Source organism: Rutidosis leptorrhynchoides, chromosome 1 (assembly GCF_046630445.1).
Source record: "Rutidosis leptorrhynchoides isolate AG116_Rl617_1_P2 chromosome 1, CSIRO_AGI_Rlap_v1, whole genome shotgun sequence".
NCBI lineage: Eukaryota > Viridiplantae > Streptophyta > Magnoliopsida > Asterales > Asteraceae > Rutidosis > Rutidosis leptorrhynchoides.
The window spans coordinates 150,064,139-150,079,299 of record NC_092333.1 but is presented as its reverse complement, the minus strand read 5'-3'; the positions used below and the strand labels follow the sequence as shown (position 1 = coordinate 150,079,299).

Sequence of the window (15,161 nt, the reverse complement as noted above, 5' to 3'; positions counted from 1 at the left end):
AGAGTTATTCCGGGGTGGGGTCCGGGTCAGGGGTACGTGCTGTGTCAGTTGGGGGATCATCTGCTTCCTTTGTGGGGCAGAAGCGCAAGAATCCTCCACAACCTGAAGCTAGAGCCTTTCAGATGTCAGTAGACGCGGCCACTGCTACTGACGATGCAATCACCGGTATGTTCTTAGTAAATTTTGTACCAGCTTGTGTACTATTTGACTGTGGAGCAAATTGCTCGTTTGTGTCAACTACATTTTGTGCTAAGTTAAATGTGCCTGTCAGTGTAATAAATGAACCCTTAAGCGTCGAAGTGGGTGACGGTAGGACAGTTCCAGTTACAAAGTTTGTGTCTGGAATTACTATTGACATAGAGGGTAGTCTTTTCCCTGTGACTTGTTTAGTGATGCATATACCAAGCTTTGATGTAGTGTTAGGCATGAATTGGTTTAGTGACCATAAGGCCAGTATTAAGTGCGATAGGAAAATTATCTCTTTTCCGGTGGCTGGTGGGAAACGAGTAGTAGCTTGTGGTGATCGCGGCGGGTTCCGTTGTCCATTATTGTCGATGATGAAAGTTCAGAAATCTTTGTCCAAGGGATGTGATTCTTTCTTAGCTTATGTGATCGATGTAAAGAAGGAAAAGAAAGTAGTGTTTGATATTCCTGTGGTGTCTGAATATCCAGAAGTGTTCCCAGATGAATTGCCAGGCTTACCGCCGATCAGGGAAGTTGAATATAAGACCAAGTTAGTGCCAGGGGCTACGCCGGTTGCTAAAGCTCCGTATAGATTAGCTCCTTCAGAAATTCGTGAAATGATGTCTCAAATTCAAGAATTGTTGGACCGCGGGTTCATTCGTCCGAGTTCTTCACCGTGGGGTGTGCCAGTGTTATTAGTGGAAAAGAAAGATGGTACACTTCGAATGTGTATAGATTATTGTGAATTAAATAAAAGAACAGTGAAGAATAAGTATCTGCTTTCGAGGATAGATGACTTATTCGATCAGCTTCAAGGGACTTCGTACTTTTCGAAAATAGATCTGCGTTCGGGATATCACCAGGTTCATGTTGCTGAATCTGACATTCCTAAGACTGCATTTAAAACTCGTTATGGTCATTATGAGTTCTTAGTGATACCGTTTGGGTTAACCAACGCTCCAACAATTTTCATGGATCTTATGAATAGGGTGTGTAAACCGTTTTTGGATAAGTTTGTTATCGTGTTCATTGATGACATCTTAGTGTACTCCAAAACTGAATCCGAGCATGCTGAGCATTTAAGACAAGTGTTGGAACTCTTGAAACGTGAACAACTATATGCAAAGTTTTCTAAGTGTGAGTTCTGGTTACGTGAAGTTTAATTTTTGGGTCATATTATCTGTGCAGAAGGTATAAAAGTGGATCCGTCTAAAATTGAAGCTGTGATGAATTGGAATTCACCAAAGAATCCGACAGAAATCAAGAGTTTTCTAGGATTGGCCGGTTACTACCGACGGTTTATTAAAGATTTTTCAAAGATTGCAAGTTCTTTGACAAAGTTAACTCGGAAGGATGTGCCTTTTTAGTGGGGTAATGAACAAGAAACTGCATTTCAGACTTTGAAAAGTTTGTTGTGTCAAGCGCCAGTGTTAGCCTTACCCGAGGGATCCGACGACTTCGTTGTGTATTGCGACGCGTCTTTATCCGGTTTGGGCTGTGTATTAATGCAAAGAGATCAGGTAATTGCGTATGCGTCTCGATAGTTAAAACCAAGTGAAAAAAATTATCCAGCACATGACTTAGAAATGGCTGCAGTAGTGTTTGCGTTAAAGTTGTGGATGCATTATCTTTATGGTACGCATTGTGTTATCTGCACCGATCATAAAAGTTTACAGTATATATTTTTGCAAAAAGAGATGAATATGCGTCAGAGACGGTGGCAAGAATTAATTAAGGATTACGACTGTGAGATCAGATATCATCCTGGCAAGGCAAACGTCGTGGCTGATGCGTTAAGTCGTAAGAAATCCGCTGACAGTGTAAAATTTATGCGAATTGAGATTGTGTCTGATTTAGTGGATCGACTAAAGATAGCTCAACTAGAAGCATTACAAGATGAACATTTGAAATCTGAGTTAATGGTGAAAAGAAGAGTAGAATTGATGAATGATTCTCGAGGATTAGAAACTTATCGTGAACGAGTTTGGGTGCTGTTACTTGGAGGATTGAGGGATTTAATCTTAAATGAAGCACATAAATCGAGATTATATGTGCATCCTGGTATTACAAAAGTGTACCATGATCTGAAAGTGTTATATTGGTGGCCAACTATGAAAGCAGACATCGCGCAATACGTGGAAAAGTGTCATATTTGCGCCCAAGTAAAAGCGGAACACCAGAAACCGTATGGGTCTTTGCGTCAATTAGAGATTCCAGAGTGGAAATCGGAACATATCACCATGGATTTTGTGACAAAACTACCTAGAACCCAGAAAGGAAATGACATGATTTGGGTAATAGTGGATCGTTTAACCAAAAGTGCGCATTTTCTAGCTACCAGTGAAACAGTTTCGTTGACCAAATTAGCTCAGTTGTACCTAAATGAAATAGTATCACGACATGGGATACCGTTGTCTATTGTGTCAGATAGAGATTCGAGATTTGTGTCCAGTTTCTGGAATAGTCTACAAAAGAATTTGGGAACTCGTGTCAACCTTAATACAGCTTATCATCCTCAGACTGACGGTCAAAGTGAACGAACTATTCAGACTTTAGAGGATATGTTAAGGGCTTGTGTGTTAGAATATAGTGGATCGTAGGATTATCATCTGCCATTGATCGAATTTGCTTACAACAATTCCTATCATTCAAGTATTGGCATGCCGCCTTATGAAATGTTGTATGGTAGAAAGTGTCAAACTCCATCATGTTGGTTAGAGGCAGGTGAGAAACAGTTTGCAGGTCCAGAAATTGTGCAGCAGACTGCGGAAAAAGTGGCTATCGCACGTGAAAAGCTGAAAGCTGCTAGAGATCGACAAAAGATGTATGCAGATCCTCGTCGACGACCAATGACGTTTATCGTGGGTGAACGTGTGTATTTGAAAGTGTCACCATGGAAGGGTGTAATTCGGTTTGGCAAACGAGGAAAACTAGCTCCAAGATACATTGGTCCTTTTAGAATTCGTCAAATGTTAAACGATCAAACCGTAGTATTAGATCTTCCTCCAGAGTTAGCTGGTATTCATGACACGTTCAACATCTGCTATATTCGTAAGTGTAAAGTGGACGATGAAAATCAAATTCTTCCGCTCCAAGATCTGAAAGTAGATTCAAGTAAGAAATTGGTGGAAGAACCAGTGAGGATCATCGACAGAAAAGTGACTAAGTTACGTAAAAAGCAGATTCCCATGGTGCGTGTGGAATGGAAGCATAGTTTAGGCACCAATCTGACATGGGAGACCAAGGAGTTGATGACCTCTAAATACCCTCATCTGTTTAACCGTGACCTGATTCCGAGGATGAAATCTTCTTAAGGGGGTAGATTTGTGACAGCCTAGTTATGGGCCTGGATGAAATAGGTATATTGTGTTATTTTTATTATTATAATTTAAATACGATATTTAAATTATGAGTAATTTATATGATTTAATTATAAGGAGTGAAATAATAAATTATGAGTTGATATTAATCAGTAATTATCAATACTCTGAATTATGCACACCGAATGTATATATTAATCAGTTTTTAATTATTTAAAAATACTCTGAATTATAAATCTGTAAAAATAATTTTTCTTAAACCTATAATATATAACAGTAATTATCATGTATTAAATATTATAAATACTTTATTAAATTTGTTTCATATTTATTAAAACTTAAAATACAAATCGACTATATATAAAAAAATAACCAAAAAAAAAAAAGAAAAAAGATAGGAGACTTACAATTATTATGAGGGTTGAGAGAGGTTTTCAAGAGAATGGTAAGAAAAATTATGGAGTTGTGGTTATATTTTTAGGGTGATAATACTTGGAGAGAAAGAAAAAGAGTTGTAAATGAAAACAAATACAAATATAATTTTAATAAATAAATTATCCTTTTTTATATAAAATTTGGCCAGCCCAGGGGAAATAATTTTTTTATTTAATCATAAGAAAATTCTTGATATTCTTTTCATTTATTTTGGTGTATTATCTTTTATTTATTTATTTAGATTAAAAATTAAAAATATATATATAAAATTCGGTTTTTATATAATTTATAAATAATTTAATTTGTTACTCTTACTATTAGAATCATTTAATTATTTGCATTATACTTTTATAAAGGTATTATATTTTAATTAAATTCTTATTTTGTTTATTTTAACTTAAAGTACATTATTGTTTTAACATATACTTTAATTAATTTAGGTTATATATGTATTTTAAATTTATATAATATTATTAACTAAAGTCACAATTAATAATATAAATAATATATATATATATATATGTTGTTGACTAAAAGTAGATATTAGGTTAAGGTTGATTCATTTCGTATTAATTGTATTTTAAATAACAACCGTAGACATTAATAAACAAACATAACCATGCAGAAACCCTAGGGGTATAATAGTCTAATCAGAAGTGAAAAAGTTAGGGTTGTTATAGAATCCGTTAATTTTTAAAAAAGTTCAATCAGAGTCTCTCTGTCAACTCTCATTAAAAAAATCTGTTAACCCTTGACATGTGCATTGCATATGAGGGTAAATTCATCTTTTTACTCTTCTTCACTGAAAATGAGGAACTACTGATGCAAATTCATCTTTTTCCCCTCTTTTTATTTGATTCATCTTTTCCCATCTTTAACTTCATCTTCTACTTTTACGAAACTAAATAACTCAAATTTCTTTAACTTAGATTACGAATATAATACATGTGTTAATTGAATAAAATGACTAAGTCTTACAAAAGTACACGTGTAATCTTATGGTTTAGTTTCCTATTAAAATTGCATGACTCAACCCTTGCTTTAATTTGATTTGATGTCAATTTTTGTCAGCAAAATATACATACATATACGTGGATGCTTATGGTTGATCTTATCATATTAAATAAAATAGAGACTAAATAATTGTGTTTTCATTTGACATCATTTTCCAGCTTAGGAAAATAATCACACACATATGCGACACACAGGGACCAACCAACTTAATTTGGTCTCTTGCTTCTTATACTAATTAGAACCACACACATATTAACACCCTTAATTTTATACTCTGATCTATGAGATTATTATTACTAAGGAAGAAAATACGTGTTTGGCTATTCTTGTGAATTAGCAATCTGAATCAAGGTATGATTTCTATTAAATTGACTTTACAAAATTTTAAGGGTTTTGTGATATTTGTCTGAAATAGGAACTAGTCACTTGAATCTTCATGTATAATGTTTATTTATCAGATTGATAATTGTTACAATTTGTATGTGAGGTATATATGATATATTTATGTTTGTTATGATTGAAACATGTTAAAATCATGATCTAGGATTTTATCCTAAAATTGTGAAAAGTGTTTTTGGTACTTGTTTGATGTATATGATTTAATTTTGCTATGAATTAGATTAAGAACTAGTGAAGATGGTAATTAAGTTTTAGGGTTCATGTGGGTATAAATTGGAGATTTTTGTACTTTGATCCTAAATCTTGTGTATAAGTATTAGATCTTAGTGATTTTGAGTAAGGAATATGTGTATATATGTTTTGTGAATATTTTCTGTTAAATGTGAAGCGCGATTCAACACTTGAACACTATACTAACTTGAGATATTTGTGATGATTCTCAGGTGATAGACGAAAAGGTGAAGACTCAGTGATATAAGACAACTGAGTGCTTGTGCTTCCAGGTGAGTGGGATTATCTTTGTGGATGTGATTATACAGTGACAAGTATAGTGATAAGACTGTGTAATGAGTATGTGACCAGTGCAGTGACTATATGTGATTATTGTAGTGACCCGAACTTTTCCATGTTTATATATATTAATTGAGATTGATATTTACATGATTAAATGTTTCCAACATGTTAAGCAATCAAACTTGTTAAGACTTGATTAATTGAAATATGTTTCATATAGACAATTGACCACCCAAGTTGACCGGTGATTCACGAACGTTAAAACTTGTAAAAACTATATGATGACATATATATATGGATATATATATAGTTAACATGATACTATGATAAGTAAACATATCATTAAGTATATTAACAATGAACTACATATGTAAAAACAAGACTACTAACTTAATAATTTTTAAACGAGACATATATGTAACGATTATCGTTGTAAAGACATTTAATGTATATATATCATATTAAGAGATATTCATACATGATAATATCATGATAATATAATAATTTAAAATCTCATTTGATATTATAAACATTGGGTTAACAACATTTAACAAGATCGTTAACCTAAAGGTTTCAAAACAACACTTACATGTAACGACTAACGATGACTTAACGACTCAGTTAAAATGTATATACATGTAGTGTTTTAATATGTATTTATACACTTTTGAAAGACTTCAATACACTTATCAAAATACTTCTACTTAACAAAAATGCTTACAATTACATCCTCGTTCAGTTTCATCAACAATTCTACTCGTATGCACCCGTATTCGTACTCGTACAATACACAGCTTTTAGATGTATGTACTATTGGTATATACACTCCAATGATCAGCTCTTAGCAGCCCATGTGAGTCACCTAACACATGTGGGAACCATCATTTGGCAACTAGCATGAAATATCTCATAAAATTATAAAAATATGAGTAATCATTCATGACTTATTTACATGAAAACAAAATTACATATCCTTTATATCTAATCCATACACCAACGACCAAAAACACCTACAAACACTTTCATTCTTCAATTTTCTTCACTTAATTGATCTCTCTCAAGTTCTATCTTCAAGTTCTAAGTGTTCTTCATATATTCTACAAGTTCTGGTTACATAAAATCAAGAATACTTTCAAGTTTGCTAGCTCACTTCCAATCTTGTAAGGTGATCATCCAACATCAAGAAATCTTTGTTTCTTACAGTAGGTTATCATTCTAATACAAGGTAATAATCATATTCTTACTTTGGTTCAATTTCTATAACTATAACAATCTTATTTCAAGTGATGATCTTACTTGAACTTGTTTTCGTGTTATGATTCTGCTTCAAGAACTTCGAGCCATCCAAGGATCCGTTGAAGCTAGATCCATTTTTCTCTTTTCCAGTAGGTTTATCCAAGGAACTTAAGGTAGTAATGATGTTCATAACATCATTCGATTCATACATATAAAGCTATCTTATTCGAAGGTTTAAACTTGTAATCACTAGAACATAGTTTAGTTAATTCTAAACTTGTTCGCAAAAAAAAGTTAATCCTTCTAACTTGACTTTTAAAATCAACTAAACACATGTTCTATATCTATATGATATGTTAACTTAATGATTTAAAACCTGGAAACACGAAAAACACCGTAAAACCGGATTTACGCTGTCGTAGTAACACCGCGGGCTGTTTTGGGTTAGTTAATTAAAAACTATGATAAACTTTAATTTAAAAGTTGTTATTCTGAGAAAATGATTTTTATTATGAACATGAAACTATATCCAAAAATTATGGTTAAACTCAAAGTGGAAGTATGTTTTCTAAAATGGTCATCTAGACGTCGTTCTTTCGACTGAAATGACTACCTTTACAAAAACGACTTGTAACTTATTTTTCCAACTATAAACCTATACTTTTTCTGTTTAGATTCATAAAATAGAGTTCAATATGAAACCATAGCAATTTGATTCACTCAAAACGGATTTAAAATGAAGAAGTTATGGGTAAAACAAGATTGGATAATTTTTCTCATTTTAGCTACGTAAAAATTGGTAACAAATCTATTCCAACCATAACTTAATCAACTTGTATTGTATATTATGTAATCTTGAGATACCATAGACACGTATACAATGTTTCGACCTATCATGTCGACACATCTATATATATTTCGGAACAACCATAGACACTCTATATGTGAATGTTGGAGTTAGCTATACAGGGTTGAGGTTGATTCCAAAATATATATAGTTTGAGTTGTGATCAATACTGAGATACGTATACACTGGGTCGTGGATTGATTCAAGATAATATTTATCGATTTATTTCTGTATATCTAACTGTGGACAACTAGTTGTAGGTTACTAACGAGGACAGCTGACTTAATAAACTTAAAACATCAAAATATATTAAAAGTGTTGTAAATATATTTTGAACATACTTTGATATATATGTATATATTGTTATAGGTTCGTGAATCAACCAGTGGCCAAGTCTTACTTCCCGACGAAGTAAAAATCTGTGAAAGTGAGTTATAGTCCCACTTTTAAAATCTAATATTTTTGGGATGAGAATACATGCAGGTTTTATAAATGATTTACAAAATAGACACAAGTACGTGAAACTACATTCTATGGTTGAATTATCGAAATCGAATATGCCCCTTTTTATTAAGTCCGGTAATCTAAGAATTAGGGAACAGACACCCTAATTGACGCGAATCCTAAAGATAGATCTATCGGGCCCAACAAGCCCCATCCAAAGTACCGGATGCTTTAGTACTTCGAAATTTATATCATATCCGAAGGGTGTCCCGGAATGATGGGGATATTCTTATATATGCATCTTGTTAATGTCGGTTACCAGGTGTTCACCATATGAATGATTTTTATCTCTATGTATGGGATGTGTATTGAAATATGAAATCTTGTGGTCTATTATTATGATTTGATATATATAGGTTAAACCTATAACTCACCAACATTTTTGTTGACGTTTTAAGCATGTTTATTCTCAGGTGATTATTAAGAGCTTCCGCTGTCGCATACTTAAATAAGGACGAGATTTGGAGTCCATGCTTGTATGATATTGTGTAAAAACTGCATTCAAGAAACTTATTTTGTTGTAACATATTTGTATTGTAAACCATTATGTAATGGTCGTGTGTAAACAGGATATTTTAGATTATCATTATTTGATAATCTACGTAAAGCTTTTTAAAACCTTTATCTATGAAATAAAGGTTATGGTTTGTTTTAAAAATGAATGCAGTCTTTGAAAAACGTCTCATATAGAGGTCAAAACCTCGCAACGAAATCAATTAATATGGAACGTTTTTAATCAATAAGAACGGGACATTTCAGTTGGTATCCGAGCGTTGGTCTTAGAGAACCAGAATTTTGCATTAGTGTGTCTTATCGAGTTTGTTAGGATGCATTAGTGAGTCTGGACTTCGACCGTGTTTACTTGAAAAATGATTGCTTAACAAATTTTGTTGGAAACTATATATTTTTAACATGTGAATATTATGTGATATATTAATCTCTTAACGCGTTTGATATTATGTGATAGATGTCTACCTCTAGAACAAGTCCCATTGACTCACCTAATAATAATGAAGAGTCAAATGTAAATTGGAATGATTCGTGGACTGATTCACAAGTTCCCGAAGAGGAACCGGAAGAAGAGTCGGAACCGGAAGAAGAATCGGAACCGGAAGAAGAATCGGAACCGGATGAAGAAATCAAACCGGTGGGGGAAATAATAAAACGGTTAAGTAAAAGAAAATCCTCAACCAACCGACCAAGGTTAATTATGGTCAATGGTGTTTCCGCCAAGGAAGCAAAATATTGGGAGGATTACCAATTCTCCGATGAATCGGATTCCGACGAGAATTCCGATGATGTTATAGAAATTACCCCAACTGAATTTAAAAAGGCAAAAGAAAATAATAAGGGAAAGGGCATAAAAATAGAGAAATCTAATTCCAACCCCGATGAACTTTATATGTATCGTCAACCCCCGAAGTCCTTAAGTTGTAACAATGACCCGGGAACCTCTAAACCACCAGGTTTTTCTAAACCAATGTGGATAACGACGGCTCGTATTAGGGGAACATCATATATCCCTAGAAACTTGGCAAAACGAACCAAAACCGAAGAAGAAGAAACAAGCGAGTCGGAATAAGATAGTTGTATTCGTGTGGTGTAATATAAGTAATATAGTGTGCTTATGCTTTATGATATATGTAAAAATTGCTTGTATTAATAAGTATTTTTTTTATGAATCTAACTCTTGTTTATTTTACAGTATAAAAATACAAAATGGATAGACAACCCAATATTTTAAGAGACCTACCCGGAGACATGATTGATGAAATCTTGTCTAGAGTCGGTCAGAATTCTTCGGCACAACTATTTAAGGCAAGATCAGTTTATAAGACATTCGAAGAACGTTCCAAGAATGCCTTGGTTTATAAAAGGCTTTCGTTCGAAAGATGGGGGATATCACATTGGGAAATCCATAAGTTACGATGTGTTTACTTTGACGCATATATTGCGGGGAACCCAAATGCTATTTTACGCAATGGGTTAAGAAATTATTTTGACTCAATATATCCGAATATTGGACTTCGTGATTTAGAAAAAGCGGCTAACATGCAACATAAAGAAGCATGTTATGCTTACGGATTAGTAATGTTCGCTTCTCACCAAAGTGAGAATAAGAACATCGGGCTACAACTATTAAACAAAACGTTTCCACAAGTGACGGAGTCGGTAATTGGGGTAAGAAATGAGGTTTTTAGATTGTTACGGGACTTTTGGACATTACGTAACCCTCGACCCTTTGACGACGTTACAACACGCTGTCTTATCAACGGCCATAACGGTTATGTTCCACAAGACCAAGGATGGGAAGTAGTCCTAGTAAAACCAGAATGCATGACTTGTTTCTGGACGTATGAATTACGTGTCTTTATTGCCTTTGCTGAACGACTTGTGTACTAGCTAGAATTATCTTCACAACTATCTTGTATCAAAGTTATTGTGTGCTATATTTCATGCTTTATGTAAAATAAGCGGTATTGTAAGTTTGTAAAATATTGTTTAAAAGTTTGAACGCGAAATATTATTATAATCAGTTTTTCATATAGAATTGTAGTAGTTGAATTGTATATTAGCTACTAAGTATGAACTTAACGGGTAGGTACTACCCGAATTTAAACTTATAAAATGCTAATATGAAGAAAAAGCTTTTATAAACGAGTTCATATTATGCTACGAAATACTATTAACTACTCTTAATATTCTGTATGATTAACTTGTTCCATTTGACTATTTTGAAGGAAATGGCACCGACTACTCGACACACCGTGAATATGAATGAAGAGGAATTCCGTACTTTTCTAGCTTCAAACATAGCCGCAGTACAGGCTGCGCTACATACCAACAATAACCTTGGATCTAGCAGTACAGGAAATCGTGTAGGATGCACCTACAAAGAATTCACTGCCTGCAAACCTTTGGAATTTGATGGAACTGAAGGACCGATCGGATTGAAACGGTGGGCCGAGAAGGTCGAATCGGTGTTTGCCATAAGTAAGTGTACTGAAGAGGACAAAGTAAAGTACGCTACGCATACCTTCACAGGTTCTGCGTTAACATGGTGGAATACCTATCTAGAGCAAGTGGGACAAGACGATGCGTACGCACTACCTTGGTCAGCATTCAAGCACTTGATGAACGAGAAGTACCGTCCCAGAACCGAGGTCAATAAGCTCAAGACAGAACTTAGAGGGTTACGAACCCAAGGATTTGATATTACCACGTACGAAAGACGATTCACAGAATTGTGCCTATTGTGTCCGGGAGCATTCGAAGATGAGGAAGAGAAGATCGACGCGTTTGTGAAAGGATTACCGGAAAGAATCCAAGAAGATATAAGTTCACACGAGCCCGCCTCCATACAACAGGCATGTAGAATGGCTCACAAACTAGTGAACCAGATTGAAGAAAGAATTAAAGAACAGACTGCTGAAGAGGCCAATGTGAAGCAAGTCAAAAGAAAGTGGGAGGAAAACGGTGATAAGAATCACCAATACAACAACAACAGTAATTACAACAATAATCGCAACAATTATCCCAACAATCGCAACATCAATCGCAACTACAACAAACGGCCCAACAACAACAACAACAACAACAACAACAACAGCAACTACAACAATCATCCCAACAACAATAATAACCGCAACAACAACAACAATCAGAAGCAGCTATGCCAAAGGTGTGAAAAGTATCACTCGGGGTTCTGCACCAAATTTTGCAACAAGTGTAAAAGAAATGGTCATAGCGCGGTGAAGTGTGAGGTCTACGGACCAGGGGTTAATAGAACGAAAGGAACAAATGGTGTCGAAACGAGTAATGGCGGAGCAAGTAGTGTCGGAGCAAGTTATGCCAATGTAGTTTGTTATAAATGTGGAAAACCGGGCCACATTATTAGAAATTGCCCGAACCAGGAGAACACTAATGGACAAGGCCGCGGAAGAGTTTTCAATATTAATGCAGCAGAGGCACAGGAAGACCCGGAGCTTGTTACGGGTACGTTTCTTATTGACAATAAATCTGCTTACGTTTTATTTGATTCGGGTGCGGATAGAAGCTATATGAGTAGAGATTTTTGTGCTAAATTAAGTTGTCCATTGATGCCTTTGGATAGTAAATTTTTACTCAAATTAGCAAATGGTAAATTAATTTCAGCAGATAATATATGTCGGAATCGAGAAATTAAACTGGTTAGCGAAACATTTAAGATTGATTTGATACCAGTAGAGTTAGGGAGTTTTGATGTGATAATCGGTATGGACTGGTTGAAAGAAGTGAAAGCAGAGATCGTTTGTTACAAAAATGCAATTCGCATTATACGAGAAAAAGGAAAACCCTTAATGGTGTACGGAGAAAAGGGCAACACGAAGCTACATCTTATTAGTAATTTGAAGGCACAAAAACTAATAAGAAAAGGTTGCTATACTGTTCTAGCACACGTCGAGAAAGTACAAACTGAAGAAAAGAGCATCAATGATGTTCCCATTGCAAAAGAATTTCCCGATGTATTTCCGAAAGAATTACCGGGATTACCCCCACATCGATCCGTTGAATTTCAAATAGATCTTGTACCAGGAGCTGCACCAATAGCTCGTGCTCCTTACAGACTCGCACCCAGCGAGATGAAAGAACTGCAAAGCCAATTACAAGAACTTTTAGAGCGTGGTTTCATTCGACCAAGCACATCACCGTGGGGAGCTCCTGTTTTGTTTGTCAAGAAGAAAGATGGTACATTCAGGTTGTGTATTGACTACCGAGAGTTGAATAAACTTACCATCAAGAACCGCTACCCACTACCGAGAATCGACGACTTATTTGATCAACTACAAGGCTCGTCTGTTTATTCAAAGATTGACTTACGTTCCGGGTATCCTCAAATGCGGGTGAAAGAAGATGATATTCCAAAGACTGCTTTCAGAACACGTTACGACCATTACGAGTTTATGGTCATGCCGTTTGGTTTAACAAATGCACCAGCTGTGTTCATGGACCTTATGAACCGAGTGTGTGGACCATACCTTGACAAGTTTGTCATTGTTTTTATTGATGACATACTTATTTACTCAAAGAATGACCAAGAACACGGTGAACATTTGAGAAAGGTATTAGAAGTATTGAGGAAGGAAGAATTGTACGCTAAGTTTTCAAAGTGTGCATTTTGGTTGGAAGAAGTTCAATTCCTCGGTCATATTGTGAACAAAGAAGGTATTAAGGTGGATCCGGCAAAGATAGAAACTGTTGAAAAGTGGGAAACCCCGAAAACTCCGAAACACATACGCCAGTTTTTAGGACTAGCTGGTTACTACAGAAGGTTCATCCAAGACTTTTCCAGAATAGCAAAACCCTTGACTGCATTAACGCATAAAGGGAAGAAATTTGAATGGAATGATGAACAAGAGAAAGCGTTTCAGTTATTGAAGAAAAAGCTAACTACGGCACCTATATTGTCATTGCCTGAAGGGAATGATGATTTTGTGATATATTGTGACGCATCAAAGCAAGGTCTCGGTTGTGTATTAATGCAACGAACGAAGGTGATTGCTTATGCGTCTAGACAATTGAAGATTCACGAACAAAATTATACGACGCATGATTTGGAATTAGGCGCGGTTATTTTTGCATTAAAGACTTGGAGGCACTACTTATATGGGGTCAAAAGTATTATATATACCGACCACAAAAGTCTTCAACACATATTTAATCAGAAACAACTGAATATGAGGCAGCGTAGGTGGATTGAATTATTGAATGATTACGACTTTGAGATTCGTTACCACCCGGGGAAGGCAAATGTGGTAGCCGATGCCTTGAGCAGGAAGGACAGAGAACCCATTCGAGTAAAATCTATGAATATAATGATTCATAATAACCTTACTACTCAAATAAAGGAGGCGCAACAAGGAGTTTTAAAAGAGGGAAATTTAAAGGATAAAATACCCAAAGGATCGGAGAAGCATCTTAATATTCGGGAAGACGAAACCCGGTATAGGGCTGAAAGGATTTGGGTACCAAAATTTGGAGATATGAGAGAAATGGTACTTAGAGAAGCTCATAAAACCAGATACTCAATACATCCTGGAACGGGGAAGATGTACAAGGATCTCAAGAAACATTTTTGGTGGCCGGGTATGAAAGCCGATGTTGCTAAATACGTAGGAGAATGTTTGACGTGTTCTAAGGTCAAAGCTGAGCATCAGAAACCATCAGGTCTACTTCAACAACCTGAAATCCCGGAATGGAAATGGGAAAACATTACCATGGATTTCATCACTAAATTGCCAAGGACTGCAAGTGGTTTTGATACTATTTGAGTAATAGTTGATCGTCTCACCAAATCAGCACACTTCCTGCCAATAAGAGAAGATGACAAGATGGAGAAGTTAGCACGACTGTATTTGAAGGAAGTCATCTCCAGACATGGAATACCAATCTCTATTATCTCTGATAGGGATGGCAGATTTATTTCAAGATTCTGGCAGACATTACAGCAAGCATTAGGGACTCGTCTAGACATGAGTACTGCCTATCATCCACAAACTGATGGGCAGAGCGAAAGGATGATACAAATGCTTGAAGACATGCTACGAGCATGTGTTATTGATTTTGGAAACAGTTGGGATCGACATCTATCATTAGCAGAATTTTCCTACAACAACAGCTACCATTCAAGCATTGAGATGGTGCCGTTTGAAGCACTTTATGGTAGAAAG

General features: G+C 35.3%; 1 protein-coding gene across 1 annotated transcript; it reads left to right on the top strand.

Annotated features, from left to right (window-relative positions):
- Positions 1-1,769: 1,769 nt before the first annotated feature.
- On the top strand, positions 1,770-3,497 carry LOC139890180 (uncharacterized). Its single transcript, XM_071873080.1, has 3 exons — positions 1,770-1,929; positions 2,041-2,368; positions 2,873-3,497. The coding sequence occupies exons 1-3, from the start codon at positions 1,770-1,772 to the stop codon at positions 3,495-3,497; spliced, it is 1,113 nt and encodes a 370-aa protein (XP_071729181.1).
- The last annotated feature ends 11,664 nt before the right edge of the window (positions 3,498-15,161 follow it).

Coding starts and splice junctions, on each gene's coding strand:
- LOC139890180 (XM_071873080.1), top strand. CDS start 1,770: ATGGCTGCAGTAGTGTTTGCGTTAAAGTTGTGGATGCATTATCTTTAT. Junction 1,930..2,040: donor ATTAATTAAGGATTACGACT/GTGAGATCAGAT, acceptor TGTCTGATTTAG/TGGATCGACTAAAGATAGCT. Junction 2,369..2,872: donor AAAGCGGAACACCAGAAACC/GTATGGGTCTTT, acceptor GTTGTATGGTAG/AAAGTGTCAAACTCCATCAT.